This window comes from Anomaloglossus baeobatrachus, chromosome 5 (assembly GCF_048569485.1).
Source record: "Anomaloglossus baeobatrachus isolate aAnoBae1 chromosome 5, aAnoBae1.hap1, whole genome shotgun sequence".
NCBI classification, from domain to species: Eukaryota; Metazoa; Chordata; class Amphibia; order Anura; family Aromobatidae; genus Anomaloglossus; species Anomaloglossus baeobatrachus.
Genome location: NC_134357.1, coordinates 452,717,391 through 452,744,262, shown reverse-complemented (window position 1 = coordinate 452,744,262; position 26,872 = coordinate 452,717,391). Strand labels below are relative to the sequence as shown.

At 38.6% G+C, this 26,872-nt stretch overlaps 1 protein-coding gene and 1 long non-coding RNA gene across 3 annotated transcripts in view; one reads left to right on the top strand and one right to left on the bottom strand.

Annotated features, from left to right (window-relative positions):
• The window catches only part of LOC142311810 (uncharacterized), a 174,808-nt gene that overhangs the window by 122,233 nt on the left and 25,703 nt on the right, over positions 1 to 26,872 (top strand). The gene's annotated exons all lie outside the window — the stretch shown is intronic.
• Positions 190 to 26,872, bottom strand: part of PMEPA1 (prostate transmembrane protein, androgen induced 1) — a 69,274-nt gene continuing 42,591 nt past the window's right edge. For both annotated transcript variants that reach the window (XM_075350562.1, XM_075350563.1), the window contains exons 2-4: positions 9,106 to 9,260; positions 8,208 to 8,261; positions 190 to 7,815 (exon numbers count right to left, since the gene is read on the bottom strand). In XM_075350562.1, the coding sequence (XP_075206677.1) occupies positions 7,276 to 7,815; positions 8,208 to 8,261; positions 9,106 to 9,260 (749 nt within the window). In that variant the 3' untranslated portion in view covers positions 190 to 7,275. The remainder of the gene's footprint in view (positions 7,816 to 8,207; positions 8,262 to 9,105; positions 9,261 to 26,872) is intronic.

The following is a 26,872-nucleotide window of genomic DNA, read 5'->3' as shown; positions in this document are numbered from 1 at the left end:
ATTAAAAGGGGTTTAAGTAACTTTTTTTTTAGCTTTGTGGGCATAAAATATTTTGAGAGTCCAAATTTACTTCTTAATTTTAGGATTTTTTTTAATTTTTCAAATCATTGTTTAAGTTTTTAGCCAAGTATTTTTTTTTTTTTAAAGATTCCTTTTGTGACAAAATAAAAAAAAACACATACACACAACTTTTGGAGGCAACATATAAGGAAATTTTTATTGTAGAGTAAGTATTGCAGCCATCTGTATGACATATTTCTACTAATACACAGTAAGCAAAAAACAGTTTGGAAATTGCCATCAAAGTACATCTGTAAATACCATAAACTGCAGCAAAAAAGATTATAATGATTAGAATATTTTTGTATTTATTTTATTTTTTTTAGAATAATTATTAAGTACTGCATTGAATGTGCTGTAGTTTACATAATTAGACTGGAACAGAACTTGTGATAAAAATTGCCTAAAATACGAACGCCATACATATATGCCACGGAAATCTCCGAAAAGCAACAAGCACACAAAGTAGCTCGTAATAGAGCCGAATAATATTATACAGCAATATTTGTAGCTTAAGTTTCGGGACATTTCAACGTTTATATTTATATAGATATATATATATATATATATATTAAAATATGTAAAAAAAAATTGCCCAGTTTTTCACACAAAATGCTTCATAGTCGGGCCTGTAACTTGGGATCTTTCTTCAAATGTCCGTTTCGTCCTTTTTTTTCACAGAGTTTAGTGCAATTACTTTACATTTTTAGTTTTTTTTCTAGAAACATCATTTATTCCACAAAATTCAAGAAACGAGTTAACCTCTTCTTCTCACAAAAAGTATTAGATTAGTAAATATGCTTTTTTCATTGTGCATTGTTAAGGAAAAAAAAAGCACATAAATAGAATAAAAAAAAAAAAAACACATTAAAAATAAAAAAAGGATTTTAGTTTAATTTTGCTCTGATGCCCCTTTTATTTATGGTAATTATTTAGCCACTGGCTAAACTCTAGAATGAACATCAGTCACAATATTGTTAATATTATTAAGTTTGCGTCGCTGCCATTTTGTAGATTAAACTAATTTTGAAATATAAGTTAAAAAAAAAAAAAATCCACCCCCTGATGTGTAAAAAAATGCACTAAATATTGGGGACTTTTTCTGGATCAATTTAAAGGGACTCTGGCAGCACAGAATGACTGTTAAAACCACGCACAGGTGCTCGGTGCACCAAGGCGGGGCCAAACATTGCAGTGCACCTTCCCACCTACTTGTTTTCCTACTATGTCTGCCTTTCTCTGGCTTTATGAGGCCACAGCTGTCGAAGAGGGGGTGGAAATAGAAGGAAAACAAGGAGATGGGAAGATGCGCTTAAATATTTGGCCCCACCTTGGTGCACCGCGCGCCTGTACTTGGTTTGAATAGTCATTCTTTGCTGACAGAGTCTCTTTAAGACTGGCCTATGCATCGTAAATCCTGACCTACTAATGTTTTGAGGACATGGGGGCATGGTTGCAAGGGGTCTATATGTTTGTTAAGCCTACAAAATGGCAGTTGTGTTTTGTCAATGAAGGGGATGATCAAATAATCTCAATACATAACAGAAAAGCATTTGTTCTATAAAAAGCCCGTTTTGTTTTTGTTCCATCCATAAAATCGAAAATATCCTGACATATGTGATTTAGACGGGGAAAGATTTCAGAGTGCACTTATCATTGGAATGAAAACAAAAATTCTAAGATTTACACAAACACACACACACACAAAAAAAGGCAAAGCCCGAAACACAACTTCAGTCTAAAAATCGCCACCTTCCAAAAATTGTGCAACCCGCTAGCAGCCAACCAGGTATTTTATTTAGATTTGTCTAGTGCAAGTATGACTGTCGGAAGAGAAAATCTGATTGGCTACTGTGATGAACCCATTGCAAGGAATTTGGTCTAAACAATTCTTAGAGGGACACTATCGGAATGCAGGAAATCCGATAAAAAAAGTAAAAAAATAAAATAAAATAAAGCATAAGAAAATTTCCCTGAAAGAAAAATTACGTGCATTCCCATTTTTAGAAACAGCACTTACATGACTAGTAATTTTTCCTCATTGCTGTTTTTGTTGAGGAAAAAAAAGGGAACCTGACATCTGATACATGCTAAGAGCTGATACATGATGCCTAAACAGTGAGCGTATGGGCGGAGGCCTGTCAGCGGGAGAGAGCCGCCTGTATGACTAGTGACCCGCGTGGCTCGGTTCCTTACCGGAATGAAAAGTATGTTTTCCTCTGAAACGCCTCAGAGTGAAACATACCTGGATTTAATAATTAAGCCAGTGTCGGATACATTCTACAGTTTGGACAAAATGTATCAGCTCACGGGTTCCCTGTAGAAGAAAGCAGAAGCGGCATTGCCTAGATCTCTATCAACATAAAAAAACAAAAAAGGTGTCCCTTTAAAAACTGCTTTACAATACATAGGCATGTGAGGGGGAATGTAGCATCTATTTAGATTGCTGAATTGGATAGGACAAATACCGAAACAGATTTTTTTTAAAAATAAAATAAGCATCACATAGTTTTGTGATTCTACACAACAAATTGTGCCGCAAAACAATACATATTTAAGGCGAAATAAAATAGAAATAATTGTGACGAACCCTTGAAAAAACATGCTACAGTATCGTTCCTACATAATTCAGCAAATGTTTGTTCTTCTCTCAACATCATTCCGTATTGATCCCCCGTAGCAAAGTGTAACAAAGTAATCAGACAAGATATTGGTATGCACATTTTTTTGGTTTAGTAGGGGCAACCAAACACCCACCTCCAATTTGCGTCATACAAAATCTACCACAGTTTTCAGCCGATCTGGCAATAGGATATGTGCATTATAGACAAGGCTTGTATAGAACCTTGGGAACAGTCCAATGCTTTGCATAACAAGCACCATACAGAACGAGGCACATTATATATAGGATTTAGAGCGAAGGATGGGGCGGGGACATATTAAAAAAGTCTAAATACCCCTTTGGCCTTGGTCTCTGCACATAAGGAAGTAGAACACTTCAGAGACAACTGGGCTTGGTCTTACCCGGCCACTACCCATCATCATTGAAGGCGTTTGTAAGGCACTAAATTCACATGACACCAAAATAAATCCTAACGATACCTACAGATGCTTGTATCATACAAAGACGTCATGATTACGTTAGCAAAGGGCAAAAGTTTTTCGGGTTTTTGTTTTTCTTTGTAAACAATCTTTCCATCCATGGTTTGGGGTTTTTTTCCCCTCAAACCAAATTTTTGAAACATTAAATATTTGTGGACTTGGAAAAGAAAAAAAGAAATTGGAACAAAGAAAAAAAAATAACTATTTATTGCCTTATTATACTTTTTGTTTTATATTTTCAGTCCATTGACAGAGGTCACTGCTGGTTTGAGTTTACTTTGTTTTTTTTCTTGTAAAATCTTGTGCAAATTGAGAAAACCCCTTAGGAAGAAGAACACTTTTCCCAAAAATCTGTAACCATTTTCCAAAAACATCTCAAAAATGGAGTGTGTGTTTCAGAACAACAAGCCTCCTTTGTAAACTTTCTTAACACCCCACCTCTTCCCTCCCTCCCAATATCAGAAATGCGATAAGTAATAACTTCTTATTAACTTGTTCATCGTGGGCAATGGAGGACCATTCGTGGAACATGTTATAAATCGCAGCTCTACAACCAAATGGATTTTGCAAAACAATCCAATTAAAAAGAAAAAAAACTCATACAACTTTTATTTTTTGGTTATTCAAGTCTATATGGAAGCATTTAAAAAGGTGGCACAACAGCTGGTACACTATCACAGTTTTTTTTCTCTTTAGACTTTGGGAGGAGGAGACTTTTTGAAATATTCAATGTAATCAGACTTTTTTGTTTCCAATTTTCAATAAATAAAATGAGAAGAAAAAAATATTTCTGGAAAATTAAAGGGGTGGGAGTCGGGGAAGAGTTTAATAGATAGATAACATTTTAATTGCCAATAGATTATTTGTTTTGGTTAGAACAGTTTTTTGAATTTTCTAAATCGCATTATAAATTGTGGGGGGGTAAAAAAGTGTTTATAGTGAAGTTATAGAGGTAATATGGAAAAAGATATCCTATTGCTGTAAAGCGTTGCGGGCCGTGGAAGGTGCACAGGTCCTGTTTGCTTTTAGCTTGTTAAGGTTGTAACATTTCTGGCTGAATTGCAGTTTCGCTAAAGAGAAGAAAAATATCTTGTCATTTTAAGCTCACGGAGATATAGATTTCGGATGAAATCTCAATTCAGTTCACTTGGAAGGTCTGTTAATCACTATAATTAGCAGTGAGACGAGCTAATTTATGCCGTGCTTGACCCATTGACTCCAATCTGGTGTGAAAAGCTTAAGCGGTGTCCTAGCGAGACATAATATCGTTTAGGTACTGATAGTGTTATGGTACTACAAATTAGTCTGAACGGCTACTAAGATACCGGGAGTTGTAGTCCGAAAGCAAGAAGTTCCTGTCCGACATCATTCAAGACTAGTAAGAAAAATTGGCTCGCGAATTCTAAGAAAATTTCCCAAGGGTTCTTCTATCACAAACTTCAAAGCACAAATCTTGCCTAATTATAAGATCAGCCTATCTGTAGCCAGTCCCAATCGTTATCATATGTTCCCAGAAGATGAACTATGGCCCGTATTTATCAATGTATAGAAAGAAGAACTGTCAAAATTTGACTATTGGACAATATCTACAGTTAAAGACTCAGAAGCGCCAATGGATTTCTGAGATTTGAACTGATTATTTCAGACAAAAATCCAAAACAAAATTCAGAAGGGTGTAAGGCTCAGTGTTTCTCAGCTCAAGTCCTCAAGGCCCATCAACAGATCATGTTTTCAGGTTTTCCACAGTATTGCACAGGTGATGGATGGATTTTCAGTATTTCCTCAATATTACACAGGCAATAAATTCCCTCATCTGTGCAATATTAAAAAAAAGTTGGTGGGCCTTGAGGACTGAAGTTGAGGAATACTGGTGTAAGGGAAATTCTTTCTGATGGAATTTTTTTGTAGAACAGCAACCTTCATTTGAGAAAGCAACACTCATTCTTTTATGATGGGTCCTGGCAGCTCCTAAAACGGTAAAGTTAGGGTTACGCCTCAATTTTGCCAATAAAATGTTCTAAAATGATTGAATCCTTTGCTAAAAAGGAAGATTATTTTTTTGCAGAAATTTAAAAAAAAAAAAAAAAATTAAAAAAAATAGAAGTCTATGCTACAGATATAGAGAAATTGGTTATAGAGCTAAAATGACCAGTAGGCCCTAAGGTGAAACAAATAATAGCTGGTGTTACAATTTTTGGACAGTTAGACCTAGAGTATTGAGAGTTACATTTTTAACATTAGAATTTCCCAGCAAAACAAAAAAATATGTATAATTAAAAAAATCCTACAACTCCCAGCATGCTTAGAGAACATTTTGCACAAGCCTGTGGCATAGTTTTGCGTTGATATCACAAGCACAATGGTAGACATCAGCACAATGCCAAGTGGCTGCCGGCGAGCCGAGCCATTGGCATTGTGCAGGAACGATATGTTTCCTGTCAATCTGTTAAGACCTTTAAGGAAAAGATAAACAACAGAATTGCGTAACAGAAGTTCTTAAATAAGAATTTATTTTTTCCAATTAAGATTAGGAAATTGGCCCGATGACTGTTTCTAGTCTAATAAGGAATGTATCAGCAGTAGTGGGTGGGTCGGTCTGAATGTGATTCTTTTTTTTCAGCTTTCTTAAACATTGAAATAACTTTGCTTTGTCACTATAAAATAAATTGCACATTAGGTACTGTCCCTTTAATTAAAAAAAAAAAAAAGCAGCCGTATTGTGGACAAAGAGAAGACTAATCATCGATGAAAGCACCATGGGATCTAGGTACAAAAATAGTGCAGACAAAAAGAGTATCGGACTGCCAAATACAACCGATCAGATCAGAACTTTCCGAATGAATAGGCCACATCCTAGATTCTTGGTCACAATCTGGCGGCCTATATTGACCTTGGAGGACAGAAACAGAATTTAAAGGGTTTTTCGGCCCTCATGTGAATTTTCAAAAATTGGTTGCTCCTCAAAACTGAGCTCAAGTTTTCATCAAGAGAGCATTTAAAACAACACAGTATAATTAAGCTGATACGTTACTGGAAAAGCCTTATAAATGTGCAATGTGTTACACCTCTTAAGTATTTCTATGTGAAAAATAAACATTTTGCACCACAAAGCCAAAATCTTCCGACCCAAGACTTCAACAATCCAAATCTGTGAAAAAAACAAGTGCTGTAATTTTTTTTTTAATTATTTTAATTTGGGGTTTAGAACATAGTTGATCAATGCAGCACATAACTTTCTTTTTTTTCCATTTTTTGCTCTTTTTTTTTTACTTTTATATTTTTTTTGTGGTAGACATGATACATTGTTGTTAAACACAAGGACTGCTATAGTCATATCAAAAAATAGTGCAATTTTTTTTAACATTTATATAAATAACTCTAGTCCCCACTTTTTTTTTGCCTTTTTTCTTTTTTTTTTTTTTAAACACTCTTTCAGAGTTGGCACTCAACAAGTACACCCATTCCCCTGAAAAAAAAAATCTGTTTCTCCATTTTTTTTAACATCCATTTTCTGACAAAACATCCCAAAATGTATAGGCCCTTTTCGAATACAAAAATACTTCCCCACCACTCATACTCTTTTTCTCTTAGTTCTCATATATATTTAGATATTGCAAGTCTTTTTTTTTTTTTTAACAAAAAACTTTTGTGCAAATATTTCAGGATTTTGTTTCCTTTTTAACATTAAGTGAGATACTTAAAAAAAAAAAATTACATTATATATATATAGATATAAGGTGATGAGGGGTATATAGGTAAGCACTCACGCAGGCTAGTCAACTTCTTAAAGGGCAACTGTGTAAGGGGAATCCAAGACACAGCCTAACATATAAACAGGATTGCAAGCTTCCTCGGCTTGTGCATTCAAACCAGACAAAACAACTAAATATTTATACAGGAAGAAGGTGAAGAGGCCGGGAGGGTTTCTTGCTTAACATTTATTCTCTCCCTCCTCCCCGTCGTCTTCTTTAAAAGTTTTTGCCACTGCAATCTGTTGGTCATCAGAAAGGCACGCAACCATATTGCGACCCGGCTGACAACGAAACGGGCCGACTTAGAAGTGCAGCGTTTACGGATTTCCACTTTTTGCAAATCAGTTCGGTGTTTTTGATCCTAAAACGGCTGTCCTTTTTGTTTGTCCTTGTCTTTGCTCCGTGCAACTGTGCTATCGAGAACATTGCTTTGCAAGTGAAGTCTACTGCTTTCTAAGATTGAGGGAGTGCCGATATTTTGCTGATGCTGGTAAAACGAGGACCCGGGGTAATGACCTATGACCTCGCTATAGGTTGGAGGTGGACCTTCCATCCTCCCGTTGCTGCTGTAAGAGGTGGCACTCACTCCAGAGTTGCTGCTCGGAGGACAAGGTCCTCCGTAGACCGAACTGTCGATTAAGTCGCTGTCAAAGATGGTCCGGTTGGGAGGCGCCCGCACACTCTCTCGATTCAATTCCATCTGTTGTTCGGGGTCACGGAGCTGCAACGTGCATGGTCCTTGGTATGGTGGGGGTTCTTCTCCATCTGATAAAGAGATGGTGGGTGGGAGGTCAATTTCGTGCTGAATGTAGGGATAGGTGGGCTGGAAGCGGTTGAAACGATCTCTTTGGAGGAACGGTGGGATGCTGAGTCTGTCCGAAGGTCTTGGTGTGTAAATGTGCTGTAGGGGGCAGCAAAAGAAACAATTTAAATATTAAGACATTCAATAAAATATGGATTGTACATAAGTCTAATGGATTTAAAAGTGCATTCGCCTCTAAGAGCTCTGAGCTGTTTTAAAAAAAAATAAAATAAAAATATATATATTAATAATTTGCAGCCCATGATTCATTGAGTCTTAATATCTCTTAACATCTTCACCCCAAAATAAAGAAAAAATGGAGGAAACAAACTTTTCCAGACTCAAAAGTTGCCCCATGCGTAAGGCTGGGGCTACCGGGATAAAACCCTGTTAACAATCAGATGCGAATTTGCAATCTTCACCACAATATTCATGTTGTATGACCAGTGGTCATTGCCTGCAGGGATAACACATCTGCTTTGCCATCTTACCTCTGCCACTCCATTTCCCGATACTGTGCTCTCCGAAGGCCACAGGCTTCCTTCCTATGTGAGACAAAAAAAAATAACAATCATGAGTATCGACTTAGGGCCCTGTGAAGAGTCGGGATCACTAAAAATGGGATTGTATACATAATATCCATTTGGAGGTGAAAGTTTGCCCCAATACTTTGAACTTTTAGATTTTTTTTTCCCACATAAGGTCATCCCACTTGGAAATGATCAGACTCCTGAGCACTGACATATCCATTCCATTTATCAGCTTGGAGTCCAGGCAGATGTTTGCTGGATGTAAATTAAGGAATAGTCAGGATTTTGTATTTGAGCGGGTAAAAAGTAAGTTAAATATATTTTTGTAAGCTGGAAACTTACAGTGCCACTCTGAAAAGTATTAGTCAGAGAAGCAGAACATTTTTTAGCATTTGGTGCAGCGGTCTCCAACAAGTAATGCCACTTATGCTGGTATCTGAATCAGTTATCTTTTAAAAAGGGACTTGACCATTTTTTGGGGTGAAAGGGGTAAATGCAACATTGTAATAGCTCTCAATCATGTTATCAAAAACTGTGATAGCCAAAACCAGGAGTGGATAAAAAAATCCAGAAGTGGTGATGTGCTTCTATTCTACTTCTGATTGTTCCACTCCTGGTTTTGGCTACAAATACTGAGGTAAAAAAACTCACCGAATGCTCAACGCGTAATCTTAGGCTATATGAGCAAAGAGTTTTTCGAGATACTTTTGGAGCTGAATCCTCCTCCAATTATCACAACTCCTAAAAAAACGTTTGAGCTTCTGCTCAGCTTTTGCTCTGAAAGCTCAACAAGCTCCATATAGATGCTGTAGCAATTCTTAAACAACGATGCTCTTAAAATGAAGGTAGGAAGACTTACTGAGGACAGATTCTCCTCCCGCCTCCTGCCCTGGCTGTGGCGGTGGATGAAGGATCGTGCAGAAAGCTTGTAGTGGTTTAGCAGGCATGTGATCACTACGACCATCACCATCATTACCACGACAATGATGATTATCTGAACGAATTCCAGTTCCGCTGCAAAGAAGAGAGAAGAAACTTTGAGTCGGCTTTGTCTTAGTTAAAACAAACAAGAACAGTTCAGTAAATTACTCGGACTAAAAAAAAAAAGCTTGTTTCCACAAAGGACTACATGGGCACTTTTACTTCTGCACGTAGAGTTTACTGGCACGCTAACGGGAGCGATCGTCCCTCAAAACAAGTATCTCCGCTGGTCTATAATCTAACCTCTGCCTAGAAGGTGACCTTTCATTGCCTTTTGTTATAGCACCCAGACATGGAAGCTCTGCCAAACACCACACTAAAATGATACTGGAGTCTGATAAACTGTATAATCATTAACCGACGAATACGTATAACAGCCAACCAGGTGATTTATACAGTTGTGTTATTCTAATCATATAAAACCACTACAATTGGTGGTTCGATGTCTGTAGCCAGAATTAGGCCGCAGAAGAGAAAAGACATACCTATAAACTTTAGGGGAAATAATGTTTCCAGTCTTCTTATGTGTAATTTGAAAGTCAAGAGCGTAGGTCGGAAATGTGTCGTTTTCCTCACCCCCAATTTAAACGATCTGATAGGTAGTCGTTCAACAGACGCTATCAATTAGATAAAAATCAATAGGCGGTCATTTGATGGCTCGCTTAAAGCGACACTAGCTTCAGAAGGAGGACAAAGGTGGCCGAAAGAGGAGGCTTGGACCCAGAGAACAGAGACACCCATTCGACCAATCTGCTCCGCACCGACCGTTAGGTATTATAAACATCCGGTGACAGGTTCCCTTTCAACAGGTCAATAACGATTGTTCTGTGCACCTAGAATGCTTAATATGATGAAATATTGGCAACACATGAACTGTTAATAACAGACAACGTGTTGTCGAGAACGATGATTGTAGTGCTCGTTCTTGATTATTTAGCAGCAGAACAGCAGTGGCATTAAAGACTTCCAAGATCTAATCAACAAATGTCTTGATTCATCTTGAGCAGTCATGAAGGCCATAGGAGAACGTTTCCGAGCACAACAGTGGCCCATTCAGTAGATCCCTCAAAAGGACAAAAATGAATAAACTAAGAAGGACTATATGCATATTTTCCAAGACGTGATTGTTCTCATTAGCAATCATCCCTCCCAAAATAAAGCCAATATATTCATCTGTGGCGTCAAACTCGTACAGTCTTTTTTTTTTAGATATATAAAGATAATTTTTCTTTGCTATTAATTGCCCGCGAAGGAGAAGGCATCCCCTGTCATTTTCAGGCAGCAACATTACCGCCTGCACCGCCCCACAAAAGTGGCAAACCCTCGTCGTGCCCTGTAATGATTAAGGATGGCCTCTGTGGCCTTATCTTGGCAGCTTCACTCTCCTGATCTCAGGGAGTACATTCCAGATGTAATTGCCCTGCCCTTGTCAAGATGACCAGTGTTTCACAGACTCCAGGCTGGCAGCAAAATAAAGACTTCTTTAAAGCAACATGCAGTTCTCTGGAGAGGCGGCCCCTCCTCTGCTATGAGCGAGCTCCTTGTACAGGCTCCCTGGGAGGAACCCTGGCTCTGAACCCGGCAGACATGACAAGTTCTGTGCAGATCAAGCCCCGCTATCATCACACAAACAACCATCGTGTATATCAGGATGGCGAATCGCTGAATTCTCAGCGCACTTCCTCAGCATTGTGACTCGCTAGAAGAATGGCATTTCAGAGGCATGTAACAAACATCGGTCAAAAACTGGGTGGGGATTGTAAGAAATGTTTAGCACTTATGAGTTAACAGTTAAGACTGTGTTCTCACAGTGCGGATTTGCAACGTTTATAATGCAGCGGATGCTCAGAGGCATTTCTGCAGCATTTCACTTATTTAGCTGTAGAAGTAAAACTAGTTTGTTTTGGAAATGTCCTGTTTCCTAAGTTATCTAGCTCTGAAGAAAACATTATTGGTAAGGTCATGTCCTCTACACAAATGCAATAAAAAACAAAACACAGACATTACTATGTACTATTATGTGTTAAGTATATTAGAAAAAAAAAAAAAAATCACAAATAAATTGCATGATACCGGAATTGAAATTCACATTGATTTGTGCAGTAATTTCAGAAGAAGAAAGCGGAAAGGAAGAAAGAAATAAAGGGAAAGGGAAAGGAATGAAGGGAAAAAAAGAAAGGGAAAAAAGAAAGAAACAAAAAGAAAGATCGAAGGATGAAAGGAAAGAAAGGAAAGGAAAGGAAAGAAAAGGAAGGGAAAGGAAGGGAAAGGAAGGAAGGAAGGAAGGAAGGAAGGAAGGAAGGAAGAAAGAAAGAAAGATAAAAGTAAGATTAAAGTAAAGAAAGATAAAAGGACACAAAGAAAGGTAAAAGAAAGGAGGAAAAAAAGAAAAGAAAGGAAGGAAGGAAGGAAGGAAGGAAGGAAAGAAGGAAGGAAAGAAGGAAGGAAAGAAGGGTTGAACATCTCATCTATGCAAATATACAGCCATTTTCAACTGTTTTTTTTTTTTTTTTAAACAGTCAACCAATGCAGAGGCTATGGGTCATCCCACATACAATATATTGCCAGAGCACGCTTTTTTTTAATGTGGAATTGTTTGAGGTGGGGGGTGGACTTGAGTTCGCCGGTAATGGTCGGTATTACACGTCTCTTGTACCAGGCTAGGAAACTGTTGGCCTACCACTGGTTGGACCCAGCGCCTCCGGTCATCGGGGATTTTAGGGAAAGAGTAAACGCTATACTTCGACTGGAGAGAGGAGGATACCTTAAAAGAAATGCATTGAAAAAGTTCTATAAGATCTGGGGGGCATGGTTGGATACCCCAGGCCTTCCCTCCTCAGCGTTACTGCAGGACAGTGTGAGCGACCAGGTCCTTCTCCTTCTGACCGGTTAACAAATTTCCTCAAATAGGGTGATATGCGTACTGCTGGAATGTGTGTGTATGTATATGTGTGTGCATGTATATGTGTGTGCATGTATATGTGTGTGCATGTATATGTGTGTGCATGTATATGTGTGTGTGTGCGCGTGTGTGTGCGTGCGTGTGTGTATGTATGTATATGTGTATATATATATAATGTCATAATGATGCTGGGTAAGCTATACTATGGAGAATATATTGGGAAAAAATATGCACTTTGAGACCCATATTGAAATGAGACGTGGACTGCGGGTGCATTGTTTATTATGTTATTTGTGTGGTTTTTCTTATTGACTAAAGGTTTTTCCCCTTTCTGTGATATTTCTATGGGGGGGAATTTATTTTATGTGTTGTATAATTTTGCTGTTAAATAAAAATGAAGCTGATTTAAAAAAAAGAATTGTTTGGGGTCCCAATGCCCTGTCACTATTTTATACCTATTTTTTGGATTCTCCAGTTCCCTCTTTGAGAAATTGTCTGTAAATTCGCTACGTACTACCTGTAAAAACCCACCTAAAAAAATAGTCCCGGGAAACGCATGTAACGTGACGCAAACTATGGAGGAGTCACCATATGCACTTCTAATCTAAAATCTTCACCAAAAAATAAAATGAAAAAAACCCATTACACTGCAAGCAGATAAGAGGCTGTTCATCACAAGACTGCAGTGATACAAGGACATGTTCTTACCTAATAGGCATACTTCATTTTTTTCAGAAAAACAAACAAGAATCCTCCAAATAGTATATTTTTAGGACGCTGTATCTGACCGGCTGGGCTAAGGTCACTTAAGGTAAGAGTTTTGCTTAGCAAAAGATAATGGAGTCCCAGAAGATCGCTGTTCACCTTTTTCTTTTTATAGTTCAAGAACAATTACACCCAGGATTTGTTTTGCAAGATGTGCAGTATGGATAGAAAAGGTTCCCATGGTACAAGGCGGTGGGGAGAGAAGACCCATCTGGTTTTCACCTTCTCCATATGGGAAAAAGCATTCAACTTTGGATGGATGACCAACCCAAGTACTGATATAGAACCTGGTCCTTGGATGTGGAGAAAAAAAAAGAGCAAATGTTTTCGGACTCCTTTTCTGACTCATCGATATGATACAAGATATTATTATGTATGGACCACTTCAAGGAGAACTTACTCCCCCATGGCTTCATATATAACTCCTAATATTAACTGGCTCCATGGAAACATGACATAGGAAGGCCATCATGGACCATTCATGGTGCATATATGAGTAAAACAAAGTCCAACCATCCAAAATTAAAATCAATAAATGTTTGTGTCGGCATCACCAGGCACATTCATGCTTTTGAATATGGAAAAAGAGGAATGTCAGGATGGGCTCACGTACACAAGCCAAGATCTAAGTAAGGAGATGGTGACTTGTCTGGTGTCAGATGAAGAACCGATGCAAGTCTGGACAAATGGAGAGTAATCTGATTGGTGCTGTCCATTTTAAAGTTCTAACCTAGAGAAAAGAGTTTGGCTTTTCCCCCAAAAAGCAGTTCTACTCTATTTTGTAATACTGTAATTATGCGATTACCGGGCAATCAATGGGTACGGGTGGCACTGATGCTGCGCAGAGGGAGGGAGGAAATGTCTACTCCACGGCATGTCCTCCACTAAGGCTAGAAGATCGACGATGGGAGAAGAAGGGATGTGATGGAAATGGGTCATCATTTAAAAAAAACCAACTCCTTAGCACTCTTTCTTGTACCCACTGTGCAGCATCATTTTTGGAATTTGGAAGGGTCACTTTAATTCAGTAAATGCAACCACCAAGGCTCTTTAGCGGTTCCCACCAAAGCACGGGCATCTCTTCGGATGCTGCCGCCGCCTAAAGCGAATGGAATTACAAACAGGCGTCCTATTAATGATAAACAGACAGACGGTCAGATGGATAGAAAGACGCTTCATAAAATATGCCATCTCATGCCGCCCCGCAGCCCTGCGGCAGCAAAGTGTAAACACTGGAATTTCGGCATTCACTCAAGCATGGGGATCAGAGAGTCTGAAATGTATAAAAATCTAATCTCGTTAGTTGCGGCTGTCTGTGAAGGGAGACGCTTGGAATTCATTGGGATTCTGGTCCGCAAGCGCTCTGCCACTGACTTTCAACTCCTGTCATACCACTTATCTCTGCCTCTAAAAGATTTAGACTCCCTCTCTCGCCTTGTTCCAAAATTCCACCCCACACCAGAAGATGATCCGAGCACAAAACAATTAGAATGATTTGTGAATAATATATAGAACAGAGCTGTACCCATACATTTTGCACTATTTTTTATAGAACATTCTTTTAATTTTCCACTTTTTTCTTTTTTATAAAAGGCAAAAAAATAAATAGAACTGAATGCATGATTATACATATAGACATACACACATTTTATATATATATATATATATATATATATATATATTATATATATATATATATATATATATATATATATATATATATTGTGTGTGTGTGTGCGTGAGTACATATATACACACAGTATATATATATATATATATATATATATATATATATATATATATATATATATATATATATATATATATATATATATATATACATATATATACATATGTGTGTATGTGTATGTAGTATAATCATGCATTCAGTTCTATTTATTTTTTTGCACACATATACATATATACACACACATATATATATAGATAGATAGATAGATAAATAGATAGATAGATAGATAGATATAAAATATGAATGGATCCAGCAAACACTCGGGAGGTCCAGATGGCTGTAAATTTTTTTGGCAAATTTATTGAAAAAAAAAGTTGAAAATGTACAGAGCTGGAGACAATTAATATGCGCAGGATACACGCAACCACGGACAACGTGTTTCGGCGGTGTAAAACGCCTTCCTCACGGTCCAAGCCATATACACACACACATATATATATATATATATATATATATATATACATATATATATATATATATATATATATATATGTATGTATATATGTATGTATATATATATATATATATATATATATGTATGTATGTATATATTTATATATATATACACCCACAAATACATACATTTAGATTATATATGTATATTAGTTATACTCCAGTATATAGTGCTATATAATGCTAAAAAACGCACGTCTTATTTTTTTCCTCTGTTTTTTTTATTATTATTAAAGGATAAAAATATTTTGCACTGTTTGCCTGATAACTGCATTTTATAAATGTCTGTATTAAAAGGCAATTAAGGAAAATATTCAACGAATTAAGAGATCGTCCGGGCTCACAAAAAAAATTTAAAATGTAAAAAAATAATTAAAAAATAAATAAAAAATAAATAACAAAAAAAATTTGCAAAAGCAATACAGCCACGCATCTCCCCCCTGTGCTGGACTTTAAGAGGGGCAGGTTCAGGGTGTTCGGAGTCACAGCTATATTTATATTCGCCGGTAACACAAGTTGAAGTGTGACTCCAGCAGCCAAGCACGGGGCAGGCCCCAGCCACTTCCAGACAAACGGGAGAGCAGCTTTATTTGCATAATGTCTAGACCGTCGTAACAGCTGCTGCCTGGAGAAAACCAGTTTTCAACACACATCTCCCAGGCACCTGTAGATGCTGCCCGCCAGGTGAGACGGACGCGGGCAGCAAAAACACTAAACAAAGCTCATCGAGCTGCCAAAAAAATCAAATCGAAAAGGTTACCGACCTCAAGGGCACAGGAGGCAGTAATGCCCATTGTACGCTTTTTATCTAATTTTTCCGTAGTCAGTTGTTCAAAAACACAGCAAGAGCTCAAAAGGCAGAGATTAGAAGGGAGGAAATAATTCTGAAAGCAGAAAATAAATAAAAAAAATTCTAGGCTGGAAACAAAAGGCTGTAAAAAACAATGTTGCCTGTTAAAAAAAAAATAAAAAATGTACAAAAGATTTTATTTCTATACAAGATCAAGGGTAGCAATTTTATATTCATATTAGTTAGAAAGCTTAGACAAAGTCGCCCAATATGGGGAATCTTATAATATGTTAAAATTTTAGCAAAGAATTCGGATGGATTTTTGTCCACAGACGTCGAAGATTTTTATGATTTGCTGTTCACGGCAATCAATCATCATTTTAAAGCAAGTGTAGGGTTTTGTTGTTTTTTTTTTTAAACTTAGACCCATATTAACTTGTTGAGTTTTGTTAATTCAGTTGTAACCTCCTAAAAAGTATGACTTGGATTTCTATTCATCTGTATGCATGCGAGTAAGGTCCCAACTCAGAAATATCTAGGTATATCTTCTCCAGTGACTCCAATATTCCCTCCATACTGCACCCTACTACTCTTCTTCATCTACTCCGATATTCCCTCCATGCAGCACTCTACTATACCTCTTCATCTACTCCGCTTATTACCTCCATCCTGCAGCCTAGTACACCTATTCCTCTACTCCGATATTACTTCCATGCAGCACCCTACTACACTTCATCTACTCTGATATTACCTCCATACTGCATCCTACTACTCCTCTTCCTCTACTTTGATATTACCTCCATTCTGCACCCTACTACTTCTCTTCATCTTCTCAGATATTACCTCCATGCACCACCCTACTAATCCTTTTTATCTACTCCGATATTATCTCTATACTGCACCCTACTACACCTCTTCATCTACTCCAATACTACCACTATGCTGCACTCTACTACTCCTCTTCAGCTACTCTGTTACTTCCATGTTGCACCCCACTTCTTTTCATCTACTCCAATACTACCTCCATGCTGCACCCAATTAGTCCTCTTCATCTACTCTGATATTACCTCCATATTGTACCCTACTACACCTCTTTATCTACTTTAATACTACCTCCATGCTGCACCCTACTACTACTCCTCTTAATCTCCTACGATATTCCCTCGATGCTGCACCCTATTATACTACTTCATCTACTCCAATATTGCTTCCTTTCTACACCTTAGTATACATCTTCCTCTACTCCAATATTCCATTCATGCTGTACCCTATTTCACCCCTTCATCTACTACAATACTCAGATATTCCCTCCATGGTGCACCCTACTACACCTCTTCATATACTCAGATATTACCTCCATGGTGTACCCTACTACCTCTTCATATACTCCGATATTCCCTCCATGGTGCACCCTACTACCCCTCTTCATATACTCCGATATTCCCTCCATGGTGTACGCTATTACCCCTCTTCATATACTCCGATATTCCCTCCATGGTGTACGCTACTACACCTCTTCATATACTCTGATATTCCCTCCGATATTCCGTCCATGGTGCACCCTACTACACCTCTTTATCTACTCTGATTTTACCGCCATGCTGCATCCTACTACACCTCTTCATCTACTCCGATATTATCTCCATCCTGTACCCTACTATTGCAATATTACCTCTATGCTGTATCCTATTACTTCATTGTAAACATCTCAGTGTGTCACCCCCTCATTACTCTATGTTGTAAGGGTCTTAATGTCATTAAGGAAGATATAAGCTTTTTCACTGCATGTTCGTGTCAAATCCAACTCACCAATGGGAAGATCGTTCACACACCCTACAGGAACCTCAATATTAGCAAAAAACCTGAGTCATTCAATCTTTTTGGCCTTAAACTATTTAGATAAAGTAAAGAGCGCTAGTCTCGGAATTATGTAGGGAATAGTCTAAAGCCTCCTCATATGCTCTAAATAGCTGTTGCCTAAACGATTGTCGCTCAGCACTCCTGTGTCCTATGTGAGAACCACAGCAAGACATCCCTCGTGACTGCTCATCTGCTAGAAAAAAAAAAAAAGGATCAGTAGGCCTAATCTTTCCCGACAACCCTATGTTGGGATAAAGGTCAGGAAACCCATACACATTAGACCGTTGTCCGTTCTTCTTGATACTGGGACAACGTTAGTCTAATGTGTTTGGGGACCTTAATATTCATGTTTTACGTTATAGCCTATTTTTCATCTACAAGGCTGCTAACCTCTTTACATCTACATTCTGAAAACTTCTCTCGTGCTGCACCAATAATAAGTATGATGGTTAGGCCTGCGCAAAATATGTGGACAGGTGAAAAATACAAGTTTTGGTGTCTAGCTAGAAGTATGGTTATTACACACCTTAAAAGGAAGGTTCACAAGACAATGCGCCATACACCGAGAAATCTGGTCCTTTTTCTTCAATATTTACTGTTTGGTCTTTACAAGGGTGTGTGTCTCACAGGATTATCTGGGTGCATATCTTTGGTTGGCACTGATACAAGTACAGGCCTCTTGGTAAAGACCATATTAATAAACTTGAAATAAAAAGGGCTCATACGTCTTGATCAGCATGGCGGATTTTTAATAAAAAAAAAATCCCAAAAACCCATTTTTTAATCCTCTCCCTTGATATCGTAAACCTACATATTAGATACTTATCTTATGAATGTGGGTGGAAATGTCAAATGCGAATAAATCGAGTTGCATAATCAACACTAGTTATTTGCTCTAAAATACAGAATTTTTCAAAATTTTGGATTAAAAAAAAAAAAGATTTTTTTTTTACAGCTGAATGTTTTACAGCCATAACATGCTGTAGCAACAGCGTAAAGTATATAATTATTGTCTTAGGACGGCCTGACTCATAGGTTTCTATAAGGACACCCGCCCAGACTATACACAGACGTGTAGGCAGGAGGCAATGTTTTCCGTATTTCCTTGACACACAGCAATTGACCTGTGCTGACCTTGTAGATTCCTACAGTTTAAGCCCAGAGAAGAGGAAAATCTGGCTAGACTGCGCCAGGTATATTGCCCTTCACCTGTCCTTGTATACATAACCTGCTGCCACGCAGGAGGTGCCAGCCTATAATGCTGCCATACAAGATTCCTGCGTGTCTGGCTCTCCGCCTTCACCAGACAATATAAGATTAATGATCAACGAGGAAATACAAGAGAGAATGAGATCCGTAACAGGTGCAGCCGAGACGCTCATGTCTAATTACACGGCTGACAAAAAAAAAATCCCCTATGATAGAATGGAAAACTTTGAAATTTTCTTAAAAATTTTTTTTCACTGTCTAAGGCCATGTGCCCACGGGACGCTCGTACCTGCGGATATATTCACAGGTACGGCCGCATGTTTCCCGCAGCTGCCCGCCGGCATCCACAGCTATTTTTAGCTGCGAGTTTCCAGCGGAATAGCTGCGGGAAACATGCGGAGTTTCACGCGATTTACCTGCGGACGTCCCGGCCTCTATCTCCATAGCAGAAGGCCGGGATCTCCGCAAGTAAATCCGCATGAATAATTGACATGCACTTAGGTGCGGCTGAGGGATCTCCGCAGGAGATTCCACAGCGTGGACACAGACACTACCCATGTCCCATAGGGTAACATGGGGAGTGCCTGTACATGCTAGAACCTGTGGATTTATCTGGAAAATCCAGAAAAATCCGCAGGTTTTCTGCAGCAAACTCCGCAGCAAAAAGCTCCCGTGGGCACATGGCCTAAAGGTCTCCATAATACAAGTCATTCCATCAGGGATTAAAAAAGAACAACTCGGACTGCCTCAGCCATCTTGGATTTTTTTTGTTTTGTTTCAACCAGTGCTTATTACCAGCTAAAAACCCCCCAAAACACAATCGAACAAGCTCAATCGGCTTATAATAAAAACGTTAGTGCATTGGCGACGAGTCACGTTGTTCGTTTCAAGGATCCAGTTGATGAATGTTCATTATGGCCGACTTTTAGCCGATTTCAGAGTCAAGTCCCAGAATAGGGGCCATATGTCTAAGGTCATGTGTAAACGGTGATATTTCGAGAGATTTTTACCTCCGTATTTGTAGCCAAAACCACAGGAGTGGAACAATCAGAGGAAAGTAGAAACACGGGCACCACTTTTGCGTTTTTTTACCCACTCCTGGTTCTGGTTTACAAATTCTGAGGTAAAAAAAATCACCAAATACTCAACGTGTGAACGTGACCTAAGGCAGCGTTCATACTGCGCTCTGCAGCACATTCATGATGACTACATCATGGGGCTTCCATCTGAACCCATGATGAAAGATTCAGAAGTGCCCCCCGAAGAACACTGGGACTTCAAATAAGGACTAAGCCAAACATCGCATTCCACACGGACCGATATTAGCCTGGGTGTCAGCGCACATGAGCGATTATTTTCTCAGCCCTAATCGGACCTAGAAAACAATCGCAGCATGCTGCGATTGTAATGCGAGACTCTTTCTCGCACACCCATTCAAGTGTATGGGGCGAGAGAAAAATCGCACTGCACTCACGGTACACTGGTGTACCGCGAGTGCAGAGCAAGAATCGCAACAGCCGGTTACGGAGGAGAGAGGGAGATAAATCCCTCCCCTCCTCAGCGCGGGCCCTCCACTCCTCAGCATCGGCCCGGCCCTCCACAGCGCCAGCCCGCCCCCAGCAGCTAAGGTCCACTCGCACAGTCGGACCTCAGTTGCAGGGATACTAGCATGACACTCGGCTCTGCTGTACTGCCAGCTTGAGCCGAGTGTAATGTGAGGATCGCACTAGTGCCCCGTGTGGCCCCGGCCTAAGTGGAAGGAGTCTAAAACATGAAACTTTGGACTCATTTTGGCCTTCTTTTTCGGTGGTATATCTTTTTTGGGGGCTGAACATAATGATCTAGTAGACAGATAGGATGTGAAAAGGATTTTGAACAATAGACATAATTTGGACACATTATGAGGAATTTACACATTTTTTGGCAATTGCTCTTTAATTAAAGAGCTTGTCCACTACTAGAGAATTCCTGCCCAAGATATATACAATCCATACTCAACTCTCATAGCGGCGCCATTCCTGCATTATCGGCGCCTCTATTCTTGGCGGGTAAAGTGATAGTGCCACTGTTGGATCATGTAACCACTGCAGTTAGTGATTGGCTGCAGCTCATCAATATTACGTCAGAGTGGTTCACCGCTGTGGTGAAATAGTAAAGGCTCCGTATGAAAGCGGACGGAATGGATTTTACTTTATTAAATGGAAAGAAATATGAAACCGTAAAGGCTGTGGCGTCCGCATAAACCAAGACGTGACCCCATCGTTGCAGTGCAGACATCATACGGTTGGCACCCGTTGTGGGAGGCAAGTCTCCATAGCTTTTATGGTAAATTGGGCCCTGAAGTGGTGATGCAGGGGTTCTCCAGAAGGTGACAACCCCTTTAATCCATACTGAGACCTCATATGATGAAACAAAAGGTAAAAATATACTATAAAAGTAGTTTCGCTCCTGGTGGTCTGTAATGAACCTCGATATCTGAAGTGACTGCACATTTCTAGCCATACATGAAAGCTCTGTGTCCCCAATTAGACGATACAGAGCGGATCGGGCCTAAAGGGAATTGGCAGTCAGATCAAAAGTAAGGAATTCAGCCAATGTAAATTGTGATAAAAAATGTCTGAGCAGACCATGTTCACACAATGCATTTTTGGTTCAATTTTCTGAAAGTCGTGGCACAAATGTTGCATTTTTACTGAGACTTTGAAAATCGTTTTTTTTTTAACAACATGGTAACATGGGCTTGAGATTTTCTCTATATGAAAGTGACATTCGAAACTAGAATTTTTGGTTTCAGATTTCCTTAATTTGCCCCCTTTCCATCCCCCCAAGAAATAAAAAAAAAAAATCTTTCCATATCTGAAGCAGGAAAATTAAGTATATGATTTATGTCAGCATTAAAACATTAAATAAAAATAAAAAAAATCACAGCATCTATAAAATAGGCCAAAATTACTGTACAAAGAATGCGCCGAATTAAAAAATAGACTAAAGCGGGCTTTACACACTGCGATATCGGTCCCGATATCGCTAGTGTGGGTACCCGCCCCCATCTGTTGTGCAACACGGGCAAATCGCTGCCCGTGCCGTACAACATCGCCCAAACCCGTCACACAGCTTACCTGCTCGGCGACGTCGCTGTGACCAGCGAACTGCTTCCTTTCTAAGAGGGCGGTTCGTTCAGCGTCACAGCGACGTCACAGCTGCGTCACTGAATTGCCACCCAATAGAAGCGGAGGGGCGGAGACGAGCGGGACATAACATCCCGCCCACCTCCTTCCTTCCGCATTGTGGCCGGGAGGCAGGTAAGGAGAGCCTCCTCGTTCCTGCGGTGTCACACGGAGCGATGTGTGCTGCCGCAGGAACGAGGAACAACCTCGTTACTGCTGCAGTAACGATATTTGAGAATGGACCCCCATGTCACCGATGAGCGATTTTGTACGTTTTTGCAACGATGCAAGATCGCTCATAGGTGTCACACGCAACGGCATCGTAAAGCGACCGGATGTGCGTCACAAATTCCGTGACCCCAACGAGTTCGCATTAGCGATGTCGTAGCGTGTAAAGCCCCCTTAAGGCTAGTTTCACACTTGCGTTGAACGGCATCCGCTGCATTGCGTTGTGTGACGGATGCAACGGATGAAAATGCTAGAATTTTCTTTTAGGATGCGTTTTGATAATTCTCATTGACTCTAATGTTAGCAAAACGCTGCCAAAATGGCAAAAACAAGACATGTTGCTTCTTCAAACGCAGAGATTTTGACAAATTTTTGTCAACAAAAACGCTGCGTTTTTAAAAGCATTGTGTGCACAATAAGTCCCTATTTTCCATAGACTTTGCCTGGAAATCAAAAGGCATGAAATTTTGCATTAAAATGCTGCGGAAACGCATGAAAAAATGCAACGTGCGCACATGGCCAAAGTATTTCTAAAGATCTTTTATCGTATGCTAATGAACTCGGGGACTAGTCCCAAGGATGTTGCTTCCCTTCCTAGTCGCCCCCATTAGCATGTTAGTACGTCCGTACGGGTGTACTAAAATGCTAATGAATGTGCAGCGTCACAAGGTGATCTCACTCACCTCTCCGCTAGCATCGCCGCCCGACGCTGGATTTCGGCTCAGTGCTCAAGATCCCAAACTTTCGGTCATGCGCACTACTTCAAATTGAAGCCGTGACGCGTACATCTGGCTTCATAGTGCGCAGGACCCAAACTCCGGGATCATGCACACTGAGCCGAAATCCAGCATCTGGTGGCGATGGCAGCGGAGAGGTGAGCGAGATCATCCTGTGACGCTGCCCATGCATTTGCATGTTAACACGCCCACAGGGACGTAATAACATGCTAATAGGGCCGACTAGCAAGGGAAGCAACGCGCTTGAGACTAGTCCCCGAGCTCATTAGCATACGCTAAAAGATTTTTAGAAACACCTTTTTCTAAAGATCTCTTTATCTATGCTAGTGTATAGAGGGACTGCTAGGCAGGATTAGCAATATACACCCAGAACTGCTCCCGACAGGTTACCTTTAAACGTGAAAATTAGAATATGGGTGATTTTTAATCATTCTGTTGCCACTGATGAAAGGTATATATATATATATATATATATATATATATATATATATATATATATATATATATATATATATATCTACATATCTATATATATATATATATATATATATCTCCAGTATATACATACAGTAAAAATATATTATTTTTATATATATATATATATATATATATATATATATATATATATATATATATATATATATATATATATATATATATTATATATATATATATATACATAAACACACATATACATACATATATATATAAACCTGGTCAGTTTTCCTTTAAGCGCCCCTGTATTTTCCCGCACGCTGATAGCGAGTAATGTTCTTCTACTGTTTTCCCTTTCGCAAAGGACAGAACATTCGGAGACTTCGCTATCAGACAGACGAGATTTAAAATTCCAGACAAAATGCAAATATGCAAATATTTCATTTATCTGTCTGGAGTCCAAAAAAAAAAAAAGTTAGACTTTTTTTTAAAGGGACAGTGTAATGAAATTAAGTGCGGAAGGGGGGAGAACAACAAACAAACCCTTTATATCTCTGCTAAACAGGGGGAGGCTGTACAACAGACTGACATGTCATATGCTCCGTCCTGCCAGACATCTGATGTTTATTAAGCGTCTGGGAGGAAGAGGAGGTTAAATGAGCCTCAGTGCAGGCCACAGGGTGTCAGTCAACGAAACCTTCATGTCACCCTCTGTGACCTGCTCAGTCACCATTCATGACTGTGCAAAATGTCTGCAGAGCTGCTCCCTGACCGGGGTTAAAAGCCAGCATTTTAGATGACATGTAGTTGTCCCTTTTTTTTGGGTGGGGTGGGGAAGGGTTAGGGCCATTGGAAAGCAGCTGATCTTTTCATTAGTGACATCACAAAGACACAAACTTTGACTCAGCAATGAAAATAACAGCCAACATGGCACGTTAATGAAACGGATAAAGGAGAGGATTGTTAAAATAGTTGACTTCAACAACGGTCGGTAACAAACTCCGAAATTATTAATGTGGAACTTCGCAACTAACATTACTTTGGTAAAACTCTAAACATCATTCCCTAAAAATAATTCTGAGATTATTAGGGCAATATAAAAAAAAACAAAACACTATTACATTTCCAATTATTTTTTCATTTTTACTCGTAGTTCAGATATTAATGAGCCCTAAATAGACTAAAGGGGGCTTTACACGCTACGATATCGTTAATGTTTGGTCGCCGGGGTCAAGTTGTTAGTGACGCACATCCGGCGTCATTAACGATATCGCAGCGTGTGACACTGACCAGCGACCTTAGGCGACCTCAAAAATGGTGAAAATCGTTCACCATGGAGAGGTCGTCCCAAACTCAAAAATCGGTAAGGGTTGTTTAGCGTTGTGGTTCATCGCTCATGCGGCAGCACACATCGCTATGTGTGACACCGCATGAGCGAGGAACGTCTCCTTACCTGCCGCCGGCCCCAATGAGGAAGGAAGGAGGTGGGCGGGATGTTACGTCCTGCTCCTCTCCGCCCCTCTGCTTTGATTGGCCGGCCGCTTAGTGACGTTGCGGTGACGTCGCTGTGCTGCCGAACGTCCCTCCCCCTTGAAGGAGGGATTGTTCGGCAGTCACAGCGACGACGACGACCAGGTAAGTATGTTTGATGCTGGCGTAGCGATAATGTTCGCTACGGCAGCGATCACAAACAATCGCATGCGCGACGGGGTGGGTACTTACACGGTCGCTATCGCTAGAAATTGCTAGCGATATCGCTACCGTGTAAAGCCCCCTTAACACCCCAAAGTCTTGTGGCCCATCAGTATCTACTAAGCATAGGGCAATAACAAGACAAAGAGAATATATATACAGTAATTTATACATATATATACATATACATATAAAAACATACAGTTAGGGACCTTAGATTGTGAGCCCCAATGGGGACAGTGTTGCCAATGTATGTAAAGTGCTATGGAATTAATAGCGCTATATAAATGAATAAATTATTATTATATATATATATATATTATATATATACACACACATACTATATATATATTACTCCATTTTCCTTCAGGTTTGTCTTTATTTAATGGCCCATGACACAGGACATTTCAGTCAGAAACTGACCTTTCTCAAATATATATATACCATAATAATGTAATGTATATTATATACACACGCACACACGTATGGGTAAATACAAGCATATATACGCGAATATATACAAACATATATACATACACATATCTACAAATTTATACGAATATATACAACCATATATGCATACACAGATATACAACCATAAACCATATATACATACATATATATACAAATATATACAAACATACATACTGTATATACATACACATATGAGAAGATATACAAACATTTACATCCACATATATACAAACATATATACATACACATAGACGAATATATACAAACATATATACATACAAATGTATACAAATACATACAAGCATATATACAATATAAACATACACATATATATACAAACATACATTACATACACATATGAGTATACACAAACATATATACGAATATATACAACCATATATACATACACATATACGAATATGTACAACCATATATACACACACACACATTTATATATACACACAAACATATATAAGAATATACACAATAATATATATGAATATATACAAACATATATACACACACAATACATATATACAAACATATATACATACATACACACATATATACACACACAATACATATATACAAACATATATACATACATACACACATATATACATACACACACACATATATATATATATATATATATATATACACACACAAACATACATAAGAATATATACAATCATATATATGAATATATATACAAACATATATACATACACACACACACACATACATATATATATATATATATATATATATATATATATATATATATATATATATATATATATATATATACACATATATATATATATACATATATACATACACACACGAACGAATATATACAATCATATATATGAATATATGTACAAACATATATACATACAATACATATATACAAATATATACAAACAAATATACATACATACATACACATATATTTATTTTTTTATTTGCACATTTAATATCCCAGTGGAGCATTGCATGGCCTATAAAGTCTACGGCATGTCAGTCTCCATAAGGCGAAGCGTTCTGCCTTGGACTTTTTTTTTTAATAATTTTACTTTAGGGTCACAGTGATGTTTGGAATGACTTTGGATGCCGATCTACATCTGTCTCTCTTTTTACCCCGCACATAAAATAATGATGGATTGATGACTATTTTTCA